We start from the raw sequence: 21,686 nt of genomic DNA, 5'->3' as shown, positions 1-21,686 counted from the left end.
GGAAGGCACGGCTCTCTTGGAGAAGTAGTGCCGGCTGGGAACAACATACTGTGGGACAGCAAGCGACATGAGCTGTTTGAAGCTGTCTGTGTCCACCAGCCTAAATGACAGCATTTCATAGGCCAGTAGTTTAGAAATGCTGGCATTCAGGGCCAGGGATCGAGGGTGGCTAGGTGGGAATTTACGCTTTCTATCAAATGTTTGTGAGATGGAGAGCTGAACGCTGGCGTGTGACATGGTTGAGACGCTTGGTGACGGAGGTGGTGGTGGTGGTGTTGGTGGTACATCCCCTGTTTGCTGGGCGGCAGGTGCCAACGTTCCTCCAGAGGCGGAGGAAGAGGCCGAGGCGGCAGCAGCAGAATAGGCCGAGGCGGCAGCAGCAGAAGAGGTAGCAGGGGGAGCCTGAGTGACTTCCTTGGTTTTAAGGTGTTTACTCCACTGCAGTTCATGCTTTGCATGCAGGTGCCTGGTCATGCAGGTTGTGCTCAGGTTCAGAACGTTAATGCCTCGCTTCAGGCTCTGATGGCACAGCGTGCAAACCACTCGGGTCTTGTCGTCAGCACATTGTTTGAAGAAGTGCCATGCCAGGGAACTCCTTGAAGCTGCCTTTGGGGTGCTCGGTCCCAGATGGCGGCGGTCAGTAGCAGGCGGAGTCTCTTGGCGGCGGGTGTTCTGCTTTTGCCCACTGCTCCCTCTTTTGCTACGCTGTTGGCTCGGTCTCACCACTGCCTCTTCCTCCGAACTGTGAAAGTCAGTGGCACGACCTTCATTCCATGTGGGGTCTAGGACCTCATCGTCCCCTGCATCGTCTTCCACCCAGTCTTGATCCCTGACCTCCTGTTCAGTCTGCACACTGCAGAAAGACGCAGCAGTTGGCACCTGTGTTTCGTCATCATCAGAGACATGCTGAGGTGGTATTCCCATGTCCTCATCATCAGGAAACATAAGTGGTTGTGCGTCAGTGCATTCTATGTCTTTCACCGCTGGGGAAGGGCTAGGTGGATGCCCTTGGGAAACCCTGCCAGCGGAGTCTTCAAACAGCATAAGAGACTGCTGCATAACTTGAGGCTGAGACAGTTTCCCTGGTATGCATGGGGGTGATGTGACAGACTGATGGGGTTGGTTTTCAGGCGCCATCTGTGCGCTTTCTGCAGAAGACTGGGTGGGAGATAATGTGAACGTGCTGGATCCACTGTCGGCCACCCAATTGACTAATGCCTGTACCTGCTCAGGCCTTACCATCCTTAGAACGGCATTGGGCCCCACCATATATCGCTGTAAATTCTGGCGGCTACTGGGACCTGAGGTAGTTGGTACACTAGGACGTGTGGATGTGGCAGAACGGCCACGTCCTCTCCCAGCACCAGAGGGTCCACTAACACCACCACGACCATGTCCACGTCCGCGTCCCTTACTAGATGTTTTTCTCATTGTTATGGTTCACCACAACAACAAATATATTATTTGGCCCAATGTATTGTACTCAAATTCAGCGGGATATAAATTTGAGGCCTAGTATTTAGGCGCTGGGTGACCGGTATGAGTTTAGTGACAGAATTAGACTTGGAAATACACAGTAGCGGGTGTGTGTGAAGTTATTCTGAATGTCCCTATGTGCACCTTCAATATGATCTACCCTTTTAGGGATAGATTTCAAATAGCTCTGATATAGCAGAAACCACTAAATTATGAAATTGCTAAATTGGGAATTGTATTTCAACCCAGAACAAGAAATGTGCTTGAACGGACACTAAATAACTCGCCCAGCTACAGCACTAACGAGAGATTTAGCAGGATATAAATTTGAGGCCTAGTATTTAGGCGCTGGGTGACAGGTATGGGTTTAGTGACAGAATTAGACTTGGAAATACACAGTAGCGGGTGTGTGTGAAGTTATTCTGAATGACCCAATGTGCACCTTGAATATTATATACCCTTTTAGGGATAGATTTCAAATAGCTCTGATATAGCAGAAACCACTAAATTATGAAATTGCTAAATTGGGAATTGTATTTCAACCCAGAACAAGAAATGTGCTTGAACGGACACTAAATAACTCGCCCAGCTACAGCACTAACGAGAGATTTAGCAGGATATAAATTTGAGGCCTAGTATTTAGGCGCTGGGTGACAGGTATGGGTTTAGTGACAGAATTAGACTTGGAAATACACAGTAGCGGGTGTGTGTGAAGTTATTCTGAATGACCCAATGTGCACCTTGAATATTATATACCCTTTTAGGGATAGATTTCAAATAGCTCTGATATAGCAGAAACCACTAAATTATGAAATTGCTAAATTGGGAATTGTATTTCAACCCAGAACAAGAAATGTGCTTGAACGGACACTAAATAACTCGCCCAGCTACAGCACTAACGAGAGATTTAGCAGGATATAAATTTGAGGCCTAGTATTTAGGCGCTGGGTGACAGGTATGGGTTTAGTGACAGAATTAGACTTGGAAATACACAGTAGCGGGTGTGTGTGAAGTTATTCTGAATGACCCAATGTGCACCTTGAATATTATATACCCTTTTAGGGATAGATTTCAAATAGCTCTGATATAGCAGAAACCACTAAATTATGAAATTGCTAAATTGGGAATTGTATTTCAACCCAGAACAAGAAATGTGCTTGAACGGACACTAAATAACTCGCCCAGCTACAGCACTAAGGACAGATTTAGCTGGATATAAATTTGAGGCCTAGTATTTAGGCGCTGGGTGACAGGTATGGGTTTAGTGACAGAATTAGACTTGGAAATACACAGTAGCGGGTGTGTGTGAAGTTATTCTGAATGTCCCATTGTGCACCTTCAATATGATCTACCCTTTTAGGGATAGATTTCAAATAGCTCTGATATAGCAGAAACCACTAAATTATGAAATTGCTAAATTGGGAATTGTATTTCAACCCAGAACAAGAAATGTGCTTGAACGGACACTAAATAACTCGCCCAGCTACAGCACTAACGAGAGATTTAGCAGGATATAAATTTGAGGCCTAGTATTTAGGCGCTGGGTGACAGGTATGGGTTTAGTGACAGAATTAGACTTGGAAATACACAGTAGCGGGTGTGTGTGAAGTTATTCTGAATGACCCAATGTGCACCTTGAATATTATATACCCTTTTAGGGATAGATTTCAAATAGCTCTGATATAGCAGAAACCACTAAATTATGAAATTGCTAAATTGGGAATTGTATTTCAACCCAGAACAAGAAATGTGCTTGAACGGACACTAAATAACTCGCCCAGCTACAGCACTAACGAGAGATTTAGCAGGATATAAATTTGAGGCCTAGTATTTAGGCGCTGGGTGACAGGTATGGGTTTAGTGACAGAATTAGACTTGGAAATACACAGTAGCGGGTGTGTGTGAAGTTATTCTGAATGACCCAATGTGCACCTTGAATATTATATACCCTTTTAGGGATAGATTTCAAATAGCTCTGATATAGCAGAAACCACTAAATTATGAAATTGCTAAATTGGGAATTGTATTTCAACCCAGAACAAGAAATGTGCTTGAACGGACACTAAATAACTCGCCCAGCTACAGCACTAACGAGAGATTTAGCAGGATATAAATTTGAGGCCTAGTATTTAGGCGCTGGGTGACAGGTATGGGTTTAGTGACAGAATTAGACTTGGAAATACACAGTAGCGGGTGTGTGTGAAGTTATTCTGAATGACCCAATGTGCACCTTGAATATTATATACCCTTTTAGGGATAGATTTCAAATAGCTCTGATATAGCAGAAACCACTAAATTATGAAATTGCTAAATTGGGAATTGTATTTCAACCCAGAACAAGAAATGTGCTTGAACGGACACTAAATAACTCGCCCAGCTACAGCACTAACGAGAGATTTAGCAGGATATAAATTTGAGGCCTAGTATTTAGGCGCTGGGTGACAGGTATGGGTTTAGTGACAGAATTAGACTTGGAAATACACAGTAGCGGGTGTGTGTGAAGTTATTCTGAATGACCCAATGTGCACCTTGAATATTATATACCCTTTTAGGGATAGATTTCAAATAGCTCTGATATAGCAGAAACCACTAAATTATGAAATTGCTAAATTGGGAATTGTATTTCAACCCAGAACAAGAAATGTGCTTGAACGGACACTAAATAACTCGCCCAGCTACAGCACTAACGAGAGATTTAGCAGGATATAAATTTGAGGCCTAGTATTTAGGCGCTGGGTGACAGGTATGGGTTTAGTGACAGAATTAGACTTGGAAATACACAGTAGCGGGTGTGTGTGAAGTTATTCTGAATGACCCAATGTGCACCTTGAATATTATATACCCTTTTAGGGATAGATTTCAAATAGCTCTGATATAGCAGAAACCACTAAATTATGAAATTGCTAAATTGGGAATTGTATTTCAACCCAGAACAAGAAATGTGCTTGAACGGACACTAAATAACTCGCCCAGCTACAGCACTAAGGACAGATTTAGCAGGATATAAATTTGAGGCCTAGTATTTAGGCGCTGGGTGACAGGTATGGGTTTAGTGACAGAATTAGACTTGGAAATACACAGTAGCGGGTGTGTGTGAAGTTATTCTGAATGACCCAATGTGCACCTTGAATATTATATACCCTTTTAGGGATAGATTTCAAATAGCTCTGATATAGCAGAAACCACTAAATTATGAAATTGCTAAATTGGGAATTGTATTTCAACCCAGAACAAGAAATGTGCTTGAACGGACACTAAATAACTCGCCCAGCTACAGCACTAAGGACAGATTTAGCTGGATATAAATTTGAGGCCTAGTATTTAGGCGCTGGGTGACAGGTATGGGTTTAGTGACAGAATTAGACTTGGAAATGCACAGTAGCGGGTGTGTGAAGTTATTCTGAATGTCCCTATGTGCACCTTCAATATGATCTACCCTTTTAGGGATAGATTTCAAATAGCTCTGATATAGCAGAAACCACTAAATTATGAAATTGCTAAATTGGGAATTGTATTTCAACCCAGAACAAGAAATGTGCTTGAACGGACACTAAATAACTCGCCCAGCTACAGCACTAAGGACAGATTTAGCTGGATATAAATTTGAGGCCTAGTATTTAGGCGCTGGGTGACAGGTATGGGTTTAGTGACAGAATTAGACTTGGAAATACACAGTAGCGGGTGTGTGTGAAGTTATTCTGAATGACCCAATGTGCACCTTGAATATTATATACCCTTTTAGGGATAGATTTCAAATAGCTCTGATATAGCAGAAACCACTAAATTATGAAATTGCTAAATTGGGAATTGTATTTCAACCCAGAACAAGAAATGTGCTTGAACGGACACTAAATAACTCGCCCAGCTACAGCACTAAGGACAGATTTAGCTGGATATAAATTTGAGGCCTAGTATTTAGGCGCTGGGTGACAGGTATGGGTTTAGTGACAGAATTAGACTTGGAAATGCACAGTAGCGGGTGTGTGAAGTTATTCTGAATGACCCTATGTGCACCTTGAATATTATATACCCTTTTAGGGATAGATTTCAAATAGCTCTGATACAGCAGAAACCACTAAATTTTTAAATTGCTAAATTGGGAATTGTATTTCAACCCAGAACAAAAATGTGCTTTGACGGACACTAAATAACTTTCCCAGCCACAACAGGACAGCGGTAACGAGAGATTTAGCGGGATATAAATTTGAGGCCTAGTATTTAGGCGCTGGGTGACCGGTATGGATTTAGTGACAGAATTAGACTGGGATATGGCCAAAAAATAACCACACTATTGCTGGTTAAATGCACTTGGTGATGGGCGCAGCTTGCCCCTGATGTAGTATATGGCCAAAAAATGAACAGACTATTGCTGGTTAAATGCACTTGGTGTCACAGCTTGACCAACCACACTACTGAGGGTTAAATGCACTTGGTGACGGGCGTAGCTTGCCCCTGATTTAGTATATGGCCAAAAAATGAACAGACTATTGCTGGTTAAATGCACTTGGTGTGATAGCTTGACCAACCACACTACTGAGGGTTAAATGCACTTGGTGTGACAGCTTCACCCTGATGTAGGCTTTAGCCAAAAAACAACCACACCATTGAGGGTTAAATGCACTTGGTCGCAGCTTGTGCTGGCGCACCACAAGACACAAAATGGCCGCCGATCACCCCAGAAAAATGTGACTGACAAACGGTCTGGGCAGCCTAAAAACAGTGAGCAATTGAGGATCAGCAGCTCAATGATCCACAGCTGCAGATCGATCAGTTAATCAAGTCCTTTGGAGGAGTTAATCTGCCTAATCTCGCCCTACTGTCGCAGCCGCAACCTCTCCCTACGCTAATCAGAGCAGAGTGACGGGCGGCGCTATGTGACTCCAGCTTAAATAGAGGCTGGGTCACATGGTGCTCTGGCCAATCACAGCCATGCCAATAGTAGGCATGGCTGTGATGGCCTCTTGGGGCAAGTAGTATGACGCTTGTTGATTGGCTGCTTTGCAGCCTTTCAAAAAGCGCCAAGAAAGCGTCACAAAAGCGCGAAGAAAGCGACGAACACCGAACCCGAACACGGACTTTTACGAAAATGTCCGGGTTCGGGTCCGTGTCACGGACACCCCAAAATTCGGTACGAACCCGAACTATACAGTTCGAGTTCGCTCATCCCTAATCGGGATCTCTGCCCTAATATACAGCCAGACCGCAGGTGTAGTCGGTTGTGCTCTCTCACACCTTATATAATTTTACCCCATATCTGGCACGCTTGGAGGGAATAAACTGACAGAAGGAAAGGCGGCCTTTAAAATTAAAAAGGGATTCATCTACGGACAGATTTTTATCGGGGGTATATAATTTTAAGGATAAATCCCTAAGGAGGGAAATAAGGGGTCTCAATTTATTTAGGTGGTCGTAGGCTGGGTCAGTTCTGGGGGGGACTTGGGAACTGTCAGAAAAATGCATGAACCGCATTATGGCTTCATAGCGGTTTCCGGACATAACTGCTGCAAACACAGGGGTTGAGTGGACAGTACAGCAAACTGTGTGGCGTACAGATTAGTTTTCTGCACAGATAATTCCAGGACTTTATCGTCCACAAATAAATGAAAAAAAATCATAAGGGGTAAAATTTGTGATGATCACATTAATTTGAGGAGTAGATAAAAATTGGGGTACTTGGGGGGAAAATGAAGTAGCAGGAACCCACGCAGTAGAAGTGATGGGACCGCTGGGTGGAGAATGAGATGAGGTGGCGGCTTCAACCACCATAAGGCTATGGGGTCTGGGGATGGAAGTGGGACTAGAGTCCACGCTATCAGAAAATATTTCCGCCTCTGAAGCAGTGTCAGATTCAGAGTTATCAGAGCATAGAAATTCATATGCCTGCTCTGCACTGAATAATCTTTAAGACATTTTTTTTTTTTCATAAAAAGCTCAGAAAGAAAAATATATATATACAGTACAGACCAAAAGTTTGGACACACCTTCTCATTCAAAGAGTTTTCTTTATTTTCATGTCTATGAAAATTGTAGATTCACACTGAAGGCATCAAAACTATGAATTAACACATATGGAATTATATGCATAACAAAAAAGTGTGAAACAACTGAAAAATATGTCATATTCTAGGTTCTTCAAAGTAGCCACCTTTTGCTTTGATTACTGCTTTTCACACTCTTGGCATTCTCTTGATGAGCTTCAAGAGGTAGTCACCTGAAATGGTTTTCTCTTCACAGGTGTGCCCTGTCAGGTTTTATAAGTGGGATTTCTTGCCTTATGAATGGGGTTGAGACCATCAGTTGCATTGTGGACAAGTCAGGTGGATACACAGTTGATAGTCCTACTGAATAGACTGTTAGCTGCTTTTTTCTTGCCATAATAAAAATTCTAAGTAAAGAAAAACGAGTGGCCATCATTACTTTAAGAAATGAAGGTCAGTCAGTCTGAAAAATTAGGAAAACTTTGAAAGTGTCCCCAAGTGCAGTCACAAAAACCATCAAGCGCTACAAAGAAATTGTCTCACATGCGGACTGCCCCAGGAAAGGAAGACCAAGAGTCACCTCTGCTGCGGAGGATAAGTTCATCCAAGTCACCAGCCTCAGAAATGGCAGGTTAACAGCAGCTCAGATTAGAGACCAGGTCAATGCCACACAGAGTTCTAGCAGCAGACACATCTCTAGAACAACTGTTAAGAGGAGACTGTGTGAATCAGGCCTTCATGGTAGAATATCTGCTAGGAAACCACTGCTAAGGACAGGCAACAAGCAGAAGAGACTTGTTTAGGCTAAAGAACACAAGGAATGGACATTAGACCAGTGGAAATCTGTGCTTTGGTCTGATGAGTCCAATTTTAAGATCTTTGGTTCCAACCACCGTGTCTTTGTGCGACGCAGAAAAGGTGAACGGATGGACTCTCCATGCCTGGTTCCCACCGTGAAGCATGGAGGAGGAGGTGTGATGGTGTGGGGGTGCTTTTCTGGTGACACTGTTGGGGATTTATTCAAAATTGAAGGCATACTGAACCAGCATGGCTACCACAGCATCTTGCAGCGGCATGCTATTCCATCCGGTTTGCGTTTAGTTGGACCATCATTTATTTTTCAACAGTACAATGACCCCAAACACACCTCCAGGCTGTGTAAGGGCTATTTGACCATGAATGAGAATGATGGGGTGCTGCGCCAGATGACCTGGCCTCCACAGTCACCGGACCTGAACCTAATTGAGATGGTTTGGGGTTGAGCTGGACCGCAGAGTGAAGGCAAAAGGGCCAACAAGTGCTAAGCATCTCTGGGAACTCCTTCAAGACTGTTGTTGGAAGACCATTTCAGGTGACTACCTCTTGAAGCTCATCAAGAGAATGCCAAGAGTGTGCAAAGCAGTAATCAAAGCAAAAGGTGGCTACTTTGAAGAACCTAGAATATGACATATTTTCAGTTGTTTCACACTTTTTTGTTATGTATATAATTCCACATGTGTTAATTCATAGTTTTGATGCCTTCAGTGTGAATCTACAATTTTCATAGTCATGAAAATAAAGAAAACTCTTTGAATGAGAAGGTGTGTCCAAACTTTTGGTCTGTACTGTATATCCCACCCTAAAAATGATAAATGTTAAATTAATGAAAATAACTGAACGTCCCTAATAGACGCCTAATGACGGAAACCAAATGACGGACACCCACTGACCATCAGTAACAGATGGACACAGGGTCCCTAATGAAAATAACTGACCGTCCTAATAACGGACGTCTAATTACGGACTCCCACTGACCGCCAGTTACGGACTGACAGTTTATAAATTGATTTTTCTTTTTTTTTTAACAGTAAATCGCACAGCCAGGACAGAAGTCTGATCTCTCTATCTCCTCACAGAATAACTGTACTGAGGGGAAAGAGAAACACAGCCCCTGTCCTGGCAGTGTTTAGTAAATATAATGGATGTGACCTCCATGATAGGTTTTATCATGGAGACCACATGATCAGGGACCATTACTATTGGCCCCTGATGGATACTGTGCTGAAGGCAGATCTTCCGTGCATTAACTAGTGCGCATGTCTGCGCCATTTTGTAATTGTATTTTTTTTATTTTATTAGGGAAGGGGGATCCTGCCCTTTATTAAAAACATTGGGGGCCATATTGCCCCAATCTAGGTGCTGCGGGACCCGACTGCTCCATAAATAATTACACTCTCTACTGAGGAGAGAACCAGAGCATGGGCGGCGGCAGCCGGCAAATAGTGTGTGCATGCGCCGGGCAGCCGCCATCTTTGTTGAGGTACTTGGAGGAGGGAGAAAGTTTACTGCCGGCAGCTCTGCTGCCAGTATTTTCGGTGATCACCGTGATACAGTTTATCACAGCAATAACATGATCAGAGACCTCTTGTCACAGTCTCTGATCACTGCCCTGAGCCCTCAGCTATCTCCGGTAGCTGCGGGCAAGGAGCTCCAGCGCTTGATTTAAGTGCTAACTTGGGCTAAAGCGCTGCCATAAAAAGGTGGTGCTCCAGTCCAAGGCCCCTTAGTTACCGCCGCAGAAACACATATGGGTGGTCACTAAGGGTTAAGATATGGAGCAGGGGGCTTAGGAAGTAAGATTCAGAGGGGCATGTGCGGTCGCTGGCTGGGTACATGAGTACCTGATTCTCAAAGCATTAATTACCTCTGAGAGCTCTCTATGTACCTCGCCAGCGGCAGAGAGGGGGGTTTGGGTGGCCCCCTGGTCATCGGCCTACCGGAAAATTTCCCTGTAAGGTCTAAGGCCAATCCGCCCCTGCATTCGGGTGTCACATAATTCACTACTAAACCTGGTTCCTATGGCATATAATAGTCTGACAAATGAGAAAGCCAGAAGTGAGTCAAATAAAGGACTGCTCCCCTTGCTTCACTTTTTTTTATGGACTGTGCTGAGAAAATGTTGACTTTAGGTACCTTGGAAGACGCCATTGTCAGCAAAAGTCTATAATTATCAAATGTACAAAATCTATAAAAGAACATTTCATAAAGAACCTTTTTTTAGCCACCTCTTAAAGGAAGGTAATTATAGACACGGAAGGACAGCTTCTCACTGTTTCTTTTGGTCTTAATAGACAGACTTTCTTCTCCATATCTTGCATGAGAGATATGTGCCCAGACTTTGGCAGATGAATGGTAGTCTGAAGTAAGAGTTGTTCTTCTAGATTTCAGAATAATGGATGATTACTGATCTTATAAGGAGTCACTGAGGGGAAAGTTTGATCCTGACATATGAAAAGGAGTCTATTCTACTTAAAGTTGATGTAAAGACTAAACAGTTTTCATTCCGAAGAAGGGAAGTTAAGGTTTAACACCTCAGATTAAGGATGGTATTAGATGATACCATCAAGCAGGAGATTGTTGGGAGAGGAACGCCTGCTCGCTAGTGGAGGAGACCACTGCTATTTCAAATAGCGATCTCCTCTAGAGCAGTGTTTCCCAACCAGTCTGCCTCCAGCTGTTGCAAAACTACAACTCCCAGCATGCCCGGACAGTCTTTGGCCGTGCGGGCATGCTGGGAGTTGTAGTTTTGCAACAGCTGGAGGCACACTGGTTGGGAAACACTGCTCTAGAGTATGGAGAGGAGCATTGTTATGCCATCATTCGTCACCATGCTGTCTAGTTGTTTGCCGGCAGCAGATCATGATTACATAGCACGATCTGCCATCAGCAAACAATTATTTTTAAGCAAGCCTAAAAATTTGAATTGCCTGATAAACAAGCGTTTGCTCATTCATTGGGTAATCGGAGGCAGTATTAGACTGCCAGATCATTGCTAAGGAGCGTTCCTGTGAACGATGAACAGGCTTACAATCGGACAGTGTAATACAGGCGTAAATGGAGGTTCTCTTTCATATCCAAGATTTATCAGATTAACTTTAGAAGTTGATATACATTATATGCTTGCCTAATGTTGTGTATTACGCAGCTATGCAACCCCACATGCAGCAAGCTGTGTACACTGTGTGTTCTGATAGCTTTCTTTTGGCCACATATAACTTTTATAACAACTTGTTCCACAGTAGATCTTCTGAAACATCAGACCTGATGTGCTAGTCTTCGTTACCCATGTGCACAGCTGAGACTTTGGCGCCCATGGTTGTGTCACTGGTTCACCAGTTGTTCTTTAACAGACCACTTTAGGTAAGTGTAACCACTGTATATTACTACTCAATAAGACCTACCTGGGGATACTCTTATAAAATCATCTATCGTTCACTTTAACTTAGTTTTTTTTTATGTTCTGGTGACAAGTAGAGTTGAGCGGACACCTGGATGTTCGGGTTCGAGAAGTTCGGCCGAACTTCCCGGAAATGTTCGGGTTCGGGATCCGAACCCGATCCGAACTTCGTCCCGAACCCCATTGAAGTCAATGGGGACCCGAACTTTTGGGCACTAAAAAGGCTGTAAAACAGCCCAGGAAAGGGCTAGAGGGCTGCAAAAGGCAGCAACATGTAGGTAAATCCCCTGCAAACAAATGTGGATAGGGAAATGAATAAAAATAAAAATAAAATAAGTAAAAATTAACCAATATCAATTGGAGATAGGTCCCATAGGAGAGAATCTGGCTTCACGTCACCCACCACTGGAACAGTCCATTCTCAGATATTTAGGCCCCGGCACCCAGGCAGAGGAGAGAGGTCCCGTAACAGAGAATCTGGCTTCATGTCAGCAGAGAATCAGTCTGCATGTCATAACAGAGAATCAGGCTTCACGTCAGCCACCAGTGCAACAGTCCATTGTCATATATTTAGGCCCAGCACCCAGGCAGAGGAGAGAGGTCCCGTAACAGAGAATCTGTCTTCATGTCAGCAGAGAATCAGTCTGCATGTCATAGCAGAGAATCAGGCTTCACGTCAGCCACCACTGCAACAGTCCATTGGCATATATTTAGGCCCAGCACCCAGGCAGAGGAGAGAGGTCCCGTAACAGAGGATCTGGCTTCATGTCAGCAGAGAATCAGTCTGCATGTCATAGCAGAGAATCAGGCTTCACGTCAGCCACCAGTGCAACAGTCTATTGTCATATATTTAGGCCCAGCACCCAGGCAGAGGAGTGAGTTCCCATAACAGAGAATCTGTCTTCATGTCAGCAGAGAATCAGTCTGCATGTCATAGCAGAGAATCAGGCTTCACGTCAGCCACCACTGCAACAGTCCATTGGCATATATTTAGGCCCAGCACCCAGACAGAGGAGAGAGGTCCCGTAACAGAGAATCTGGCTTCATGCCAGCAGAGAATCAGTCTGCATGTCATAGCAGAGAATCAGGCTTCACGTCAGCCACCACTGCAACAGTCTATTGTCATATATTTAGGCCCAGGCACCCAGGCAGAGGAGAGAGGTCCCGTAACAGAGAATCTGGCTTCATGTCAGCAGAGAATTAGTCTGCATGTCATAGCAGAGAATCAGGCTTCACGTCACCCAACATTGGAACAGTCCATTGGCATATATTTAGGCCCCTACACCCAGACAGAGGAGAGGTTCATTCAACTTTGGGTAGCCTCGCAATATAATGGTAAAATGAAAATAAAAATAGGATTGAATGAGAAAGTGCCCTGGAGTACAATAATATATGTTTAAGGGGAGGTAGTTAATGTCTAATCTGCACAAGGGATGGACAGGTCCTGTGGGATCCATGCCTGGTTCATTTTTATGAACGTCAGCTTGTCCACATTGGCTGTAGACAGGCGGCTGCGTTTGTCTGTAATGACGCCCCCTGCCGTGCTGAATACACGTTCAGACAAAACGCTGGCCGCCGGGCAGGCCAGCACCTCCAAGGCATAAAAGGCTAGCTCTGGCCACGTGGACAATTTAGAGACCCAGAAGTTGAATGGGGCTGAACCATCAGTCAGTACGTGGAGGGGTGTGCACACGTACTGTTCCACCATGTTAGTGAAATGTTGCCTCCTGCTAACACGCTGCGTATCAGGTGGTGGTGCAGTTAGCTGTGGCGTGTTGACAAAACTTTTCCACATCTCTGCCATGCTAACCTTGCCCTCAGAGGAGCTGGCCGTGACACAGCTGCCTTGGCGACCTCTTGCTCCTCCTCTGCCTTGGCCTTGGGCTTCCACTTGTTCCCCTGTGACATTTGGGAATTCTCTCAGTAGCGCGTCTACCAACATGCGCTTGTACTCGCACATCTTCCTATCACGCTCCAGTGCAGGAAGTAAGGTGGGCACATTGTCTTTGTACCGTGGATCCAGCAGGGTGGCAACCCAGTAGTCCACACACGTTAAAATGTGGGCAACTCTGCTGTCGTTGCGCAGGCACTGCGGCATGTAGTCGCTCATGTGTGCCAGGCTGCCCAGGGGTAAGGACAAGCTGTCCTCTGTGGGAGGCGTATCATCATCGTCCTGCCTTTCCCCCCAGCCACGCACCAGTGATGGGCCCGAGCTGCGTTGGGTGCCACCCCGCTGTGACCATGCTTCATCCTCATCCTCCTCCACCTCCTCCTCATCCTCGTCCTCCTCGTCCTCCAGTAGTGGGCCCTGGCTGGCCACATTTGTACCTGGCCTCTGCTGTTGCAAAAAACCTCCCTCTGAGTCACTTCGAAGAGACTGGCCTGAAAGTGCTAAAAATGACCCCTCTTCCTCCTCCTCCTGGGCCACCTCCTCTTCCATCATCGCCCTAAGTGTTTTCTCAAGGAGACATAGAAGTGGTATTGTAACGCTGATAACGGCGTCATCGCCACTGACCATGTTGGTGGAGTACTCGAAACAGCGCAACAGGGCACACAGGTCTCGCATGGAGGCCCAGTCATTGGTGGTGAAGTGGTGCTGTTCCGTAGTGTGACTGACCCGTGCGTGCTGCAGCTGAAACTCCACTATGGCCTGCTGCTGCTCGCACAGTCTGTCCAGCATGTGCAAGGTGGAGTTCCACCTGGTGGGCACGTCGCATATGAGGCGGTGAGCGGGAAGGCCGAAGTTACGCTGTAGCGCAGACAGGCGAGCAGCAGCAGGATGTGAACACCGAAAGCGCGAACAGACGGCCCGCACTTTATGCAGCAGCTCTGACATGTCGGGTAGTTGTGAATGAACTTCTGCACCACCAAATTCAGCACATGCGCCAAGCAAGGGATGTGCGTCAAACCGGCTAGTCCCCGAGCTGCAACGAGATTTCGCCCATTATCGCACACCACCAGGCCGGGCTTGAGGCTCACCGGCAGCAACCACTCGTCAGTCTGTTGTTCTATACCCCGCCACAACTCCTGTGCGGTGTGGGGCCTGTCCCCCAAACATATGAGTTTCAGAATGGCCTGCTGATGTTTACCCCAGGCTGTGCTGAAGTTGGTGGTGTAGGTGTGTGGCTGACTGGATGAGCAGGTGGAAGAAGAGGAGGAGGAAGCCGAGTAGGAGGAGGTGGCAACAGGAGGCAAAGAATGTTGCCCTGCGATCCTTGGCGGCGGAAGGTCGTGCGCCAAACAGCTCTCCACCTGGGGCCCAGCTGCCACTACATTTACCCAGTGTGCAGTTAGGGAGATATAGCGTCCCTGGCCGTGCTTACTGGTCCACGTATCTGTGGTTAGGTGGACCTTGCCACAGATGGCGTTGCGCAGTGCACACTTGATTTTATCGGATACTTGGTTGTGCAGGGAAGGCACGGCTCTCTTGGAGAAGTAGTGCCGGCTGGGAACAACATACTGTGGGACAGCAAGCGACATGAGCTGTTTGAAGCTGTCTGTGTCCACCAGCCTAAATTACAGCATTTCATAGGCCAGTAGTTTAGAAATGCTGGCATTCAGGGCCAGGGATCGAGGGTGGCTAGGTGGGAATTTACGCTTTCTCTCAAATGTTTGTGAGATGGAGAGCTGAACGCTGCCGTGTGACATGGTTGAGATGTTTGGTGACGGAGGTGGTGGTGGTGTTGGTGGTACATCCCCTGTTTGCTGGGCGGCAGGTGCCAACGTTCCTCCAGAGGCGGAGGAAGAGGCCGAGGCGGCAGCAGCAGAAGAGGCCGAGGCGGCAGCAGCAGAAGAAGCCGAGGCGGCAGCAGCAGAAGAGGTAGCAGGGGGAGCCTGAGTGACTTCCTTGGTTTTAAGATGTTTACTCCACTGCAGTTCATGCTTTGCATGCAGGTGCCTGGTCATGCAGGTTGTGCTAAGGTTCAGAACGTTAATGCCTCGCTTCAGGCTCTGATGGCATAGCGTGCAAACCACTCGGGTCTTGTCGTCAGCACATTGTTTGAAGAAGTGCCATGCCAGGGAACTCCTTGAAGCTGCCTTTGGGGTGCTCGGTCCCAGATGGAGGCGGTCAGTAGCAGGCGGAGTCTCTTGGCGGCGGGTGTTCTGCTTTTGCCCACTGCTCCCTCTTTTGCTACGCTGTTGGCTCGGTCTCACCACTGCCTCTTCCTTCGAACTGTGAAAGTCAGTGGCACGACTTTCATTCCATGTGGGGTCTAGGACCTCATCGTCCCCTGCATCGTCTTCCACCCAGTCTTGATCCCTGACCTCCTGTTCAGTCTGTACACTGCAGAAAGACGCAGCAGTTGGCACCTGTGTTCCGTCATTATCAGAGACATGCTGAGGTGGTATTCCCATGTCCTCATCATCAGGAAACATAAGTGGTTGTGCGTCAGTGCATTCTATGTCTTCCACCGCTGGGGAAGGGCTGGGTGGATGCCCTTGGGAAACCCTGCCAGTGGAGTCTTCAAACAGCATAAGAGACTGCTGCATAACTTGAGGCTCAGACAGTTTCACTGGTATGCATGGGGGTGATGTGACAGACTGATGGGCTTGGTTTTCAGGCGCCATCTTTGCGCTTTCTGCAGAAGACTGGGTGGGAGATAATGTGAACGTGCTGGATCCACTGTCGGCCACCCAATTGACTAATGCCTGTACCTGCTCAGGCCTTACCATCCTTAGAACGGCATTGGGCCCCACCAAATATCGCTGTAAATTCTGGCGGCTACTGGGACCTGAGGTAGTTGGTACACTAGGACGTGTGGCTGTGGCAGAACGGCCACGTCCTCTCCCAGCACCAGAGGGTCCACTAACACCACCACGACCATGTCCGTGTCCGCGTCCCTTACTAGATGTTTTCCTCATTGTTACCGTTCACCACAATAAGAAAAATATTATTTGGCCCAATGTATTGAATTCAAATTCAGGCCTTTTTTTACAGACACCTAACACTATCTGGCTATCTATTTAGGTACCGTATTACACTAATACAGGCACAGCAATAACGACAGATTTAGCTGAATATAAATTTGAGGTCTATTATTTAGGCTCTGGGTGACAGGTATAGGTTTACTGACAGAATTAGACTTGGAAATGCACAGTAGCGTGTGTGTGAAGTTATTCAGAATGACCCTATGTGCACCTTGAATCTTATATACCCTTTTAGGGATAGATTTAAAATAGCTCTGATACATCAGAAACAACTAAATTAGGAAATTGCTAAATTGGGAATTGTATTTCAACCCAGAACAATAACTGTGCTTTGACGGACACTAAATAACTTGACCAGCCTTAGCAGTAACGACAGATCTAGCTGGATATAAATTTGAGGCCTATTAGTTAGGCGCTGGGTGACAGGTATAGGTTTACTGACAGAATTAGACTTGGAAATGCACAGTAGCGTGTGTGTGAAGTTATTCAGAATGACCCTATGTGCACCTTGAATCTTATATACCCTTTTAGGGATAGACTTAAAATAGCTCTGATACAGCAGAAACCAATAAATTAGGAAATTGCTAAATTGGGAATTGTATTTCAACCCAGAACAAAAACTGTGCTTTGGCGGACACTAAATAACTTTACCAGCCACAGCAGTAACGACAGATTTAGCTGAATATAAATTTGAGGCCTAGTATTTAGGCGCTGGGTGACAGGTATAGGTTTACTGACAGAATTAGACTTGGAAATGCACAGTAGCGTGGGTGTAAAGTTATTCAGAATGACCCTATGTGCACCTTGAATCTTATATACCCTTTTTGGGATAGATTTAAAATAGCTCTGATACAGCAGAAACCACTAAATTAGGAAATTGCTAAATTGGGAATTGTATTTCAACCCAGAACAAAAACTGTGCTTTGACGGACACTAAATAACTTGACCAGCCACAGCAGTAACGACATATTTAGCTGGATATAAATTTGAGGCCTATTATTTAGGCGCTGGGTGACAGGTATAGGTTTACTGACAGAATTAGACTTGGAAATGCACAGTAGCGTGGGTGTAAAGTTATTCAGAATGACCCTATGTGCACCTTGAATCTTATATACCCTTTTAGGGATAGATTTAAAATAGCTCTGATACAGCAGAAACCACTAAATTAGGAAATTGCTAAATTGGGAATTGTATTTCAACCCAGAACAAAAACTGTGCTTTGACGGACACTAAATAACTTGACCAGCCACAGCAGTAACGACAGATTTAGCTGGATATAAATTTGAGGCCTATTATTTAGGCGCTGGGTGACAGGTATACGTTTACTGACAGAATTAGACTGGGATATGGCCAAAAAATAACCACACTATTGATGGTTAAATGCACTTGGTGTGACAGCTTGACCAACCACACTATTGAGGGTTAAATGCATTTGGTGACAGGCTCAGCTTGCCCCTGATGTAGTATATGGCCAAAAAATAACCAGACTATTGCTGGTTAAATGCACTTGGTGTGACAGCTTGACCCTGATGTAGGATTTAGCCAAAAAAAAAAAACACACCATTGAGGGTTAAATGCACTTGGTGACAGCTTGCCCCTGATGTAGTATATGGCCAAAAAATAACCAGACTATTGATGGTTACATGCACTTGGTGTGACAGCTTGACCCTGATGTAGGATTAAGCCAAAAAACAACCACACCATTGAGGGTTAAATGCACTTGGTGACAGCTTGCCCCTGATGTAGTATATGGCCAAAAAATAACCACACTTTTGCTAGTTAAATGCATTTGGTGTGACAGCTTGACCCTGATGTAGGATTTAGCCAAAAAACAACCACACCATTGAGGGTTAAATGCACTTGGTGACAGCTTGTGCTGGCACACCACAAGACACAAAATGGCCGCCGATCACCCCAGAAAAAAGTGACTGAAAAACGCTCTGGGCATCCTAAAAACAGTGAGCAATTCAATAGCAGCAGTTCAATCATCCACAGCTGCAGATCGATCTCTGAATGAAGTCTTTTGGAGGAGTTAATCACTGCCTAATCTCGCCCTAACGTCGCAGCTGCAACCTCTCTCTATGCTGATCAGAGCAGAGTGACGGGCGGCGCTATGTGACTCCAGCTTAAATAGAGGCTGGGTCACATGCTGCACTGGCCAATCACAGCCATGCCAATAGTAGGCATGGCTGTGACGGCCTCTTGGGGCAAGTAGTATGACGCTTGTTGATTGTCTGCTTTGCAGCCTTTCAAAAAGCGCCAAGAAAGCGACGAACACCGAACCCGGACTTTTACGAAAATGTCCGGGTTCAGGACCGTGTCACAGACACCCCAAAATTCGGTACGAACCCGAACTATACAGTTCGGGTTCGCTCATCCCTACAGCTGACACAATTATGCCTGTGGCGCATATTATAACTGAAATCTACTCTAGCTCCTAGCTGGTGTAACTTGTAGTGTGGTGCGTGGACATGACAGATACACGTCCTAATTATTTGCATCTTTCGCCAGCAGGCTTTTTACTAGCAAAATTACCCCAATCAGTTTCCTCCTCTCTCCTAAGCTGAACTAGCGGTGACAGGTGGGAGAGAAGAACGCTGAGTGACGGGGCAGAGCTTTGATTCATTTTTCCATCACATTATATACTGGCGCTTTTTTTTCTATAGTATCCAAGCATGACCAATGCAGCTGGATGGCCCATCAGTGGAAAAATGAATCCAGCCAGCAAAGAAAGCAATATGGACAATCACAATACATTAGTAAGTGCCTTGTCTACATGATAAATGCCATTTGCTGAAGAGAGACCACCCCTTTAAAGGGGTTCTCCGGGCTTTTAATATTGACTAACAATTAAGTTAAATAACAGCCCAAAACCAATGATGGGCCACATCACAGCCCCTCAAAAGAGCCCACTTAACATGGAACAGATATACCTATATATAGAAAAAGCTGTGTCTAGATAGGCTTAAAATAAATAATAGTCTTTATTAAATATATATAAAATATAAAAAGTAGAGACAAGAATATATCAAGACAAAAAGTGTGGTATACCCCTGAAGAATTTCACATCATTACAACTGTCATACAGAGGGGAAGTGAAGTTAGAGGGATGCAGGTAGTAATAGGTATCCTTAATCCATAGGTAAAGGGACAAATAATATGTAATCAGTGTATAGTATGTATGCATAGACATCCCTTATCCACATATTTGCAGCTATCAAAAAAAGGGGAAGAGATGGATGTAGGAAGTATTAGGTAAAGGAACAGATAGTGTGTAATATAATAATATATACGCATAAACATCCCCTGTCCACGGATAACATGTTACACTCTATATGAGGGTTTTTGTCTGTGGGTGATTCCATATATTGTGATGCACTAGCATTTACATATTGATTATTTATTTATCCGTGGACAGATGATGTTTATGCGTATATATTATTATAATACATACTATCTGTTCCTTTACCTATCACCTATTACTTCTTACATCCATCTCTTCCCCTTTTTCTGAGAGCTGCAAATATGTGGATAAGGGCTGTCTATGCATACATACTATACATTGATTACATGTTATTTGTCCCTTTACCTATGGATAAAGGATACCAATTACTACTGGCATCCCTCTACCTTCACTTCCCCTCTGTATGACAGTTGTAATGATGTGAAATACCTCAGGGGTATACCGCACTTTTTGTCTTGATTTATTCTTGTCTCTACTTTTTACATTATTATTTACTTTAAGCCTGTCTAGACTCCGTTTTTTCTATATATAGGTATATCTGCTCAGTACTATGTCTCCAGCAGCGAGCAGGAAGAGAGAAGGGAGACGGCACGTGCACACTGCGCGCTGTTTCCTCTTAAGATGATCAGCGGGGGTGCCAGGTGTCAGAGCGCCACCGGTCTGATAATCATGACCTATCCTGAGGATAGGTCATCAATAGTAAAAGCCCGGAGAACCCCTTTAAAGGACTGTAAATTCAAGCCCCTAGCACTAGGGACATTGGCTGAAATTCGAATCTACAGATTAGTGGTGGGGAGGGTTTAACATAAAAATCCTAAGTGTACAAGAACATGTCAGACCTCTGCAGGGCGACAGGAAATTGGTATTTCCATGTATTATTTTGGCTGTAGTTCACTGGGATGCTGCACTGTACGGGGAATTTCCAAATGATTGCATCATGTTTCCTATTGCCAGTGTTGTGGCTGGCTGATATACGATACTACAAAGTTTGACTCATGTACTACCATCCTCTTACCCCTGAGTGAACGGCGCGTCCCCTCCTTCTCCTCGCTCTGCTCCTCTTGCCGGCAGCCATCGTGAGGCCCAGATTTCAGTTTACCAGCAGCGTGTGAGCTCCGAGAAGTCAGACAGGAAAGAAAGGAGGAGCTGTGTCCTGGAGTCTAATTTCATTCAAGCAATATACAGTGTGCCATATGACATGCTGCTGATTCGTCCAAAGAATACTAAAGCAAACAAGTGGCAGAGCCTTGTGGATGCTGGAGATCCTGCGCGGCAACATGTATATAATAGGACGCATATAGGAGCAGAAATGGCAGCTCCAACCTAGGGCATTTAAATGCAAATGGAACATATGACCCCCTTCAGCACACCCCAAAATGAACAAAAACCACACACCAGATCACTTAAAGGGAACATGTCATGTTAAACATGGTGTTTGAGCTGAGGCAGCATGTTATAGAGCAGGAGGAGCTGAGCAGATTGATATGTAGTTTAGTGGGAAAAGATTCAGCAAAATCTGTAATTTATACATTTATATCCCTGATCATTCAGGGCTTTGAAGTCCAGGAGGCGGTCCTATCAGTGATTGACAGCTATCTGTGTATACACAGTCATAGAGGGAAGGCTGTCAGTGACTGATAGGACCGTCTCCTGGACTTTAAAGCCCAGAATGAGCAGAAATTTAAAAGAATAAAATACATGTTATGCTGAATCTTTTCCCACAGAACTATACATCAATCTACTCAGCTCCTCCTGCTCTATAACATGCTGTCTGCAGATTACATTGCACTTTCATGGTGACGGGTTCCCTTTAAATACAGATCAGATCCCCCTAAATAAACAT

At 45.1% G+C, this 21,686-nt stretch overlaps 1 protein-coding gene across 3 annotated transcripts in view; it reads right to left on the bottom strand.

Annotated features, from left to right (window-relative positions):
- Positions 1-20,961, bottom strand: part of LOC122937713 (ATP-binding cassette sub-family B member 5-like) — a 383,155-nt gene extending 362,194 nt beyond the window's left edge. For all 3 annotated transcript variants that reach the window (XM_044292700.1, XM_044292696.1, XM_044292699.1), the window contains exon 1: positions 20,859-20,961. In XM_044292700.1, coding sequence (XP_044148635.1) covers positions 20,859-20,918 — 60 coding nt within the window. In that variant the 5' untranslated portion in view covers positions 20,919-20,961. The remainder of the gene's footprint in view (positions 1-20,858) is intronic.
- Between the last annotated feature and the right edge of the window lie 725 nt (positions 20,962-21,686).

Source organism: Bufo gargarizans, chromosome 5, assembly GCF_014858855.1.
Source record: "Bufo gargarizans isolate SCDJY-AF-19 chromosome 5, ASM1485885v1, whole genome shotgun sequence".
Lineage (NCBI taxonomy): Eukaryota > Metazoa > Chordata > Amphibia > Anura > Bufonidae > Bufo > Bufo gargarizans.
Note: the sequence above shows the minus strand (reverse complement) of the source record. Positions and strands in the feature narration are given on the sequence as shown.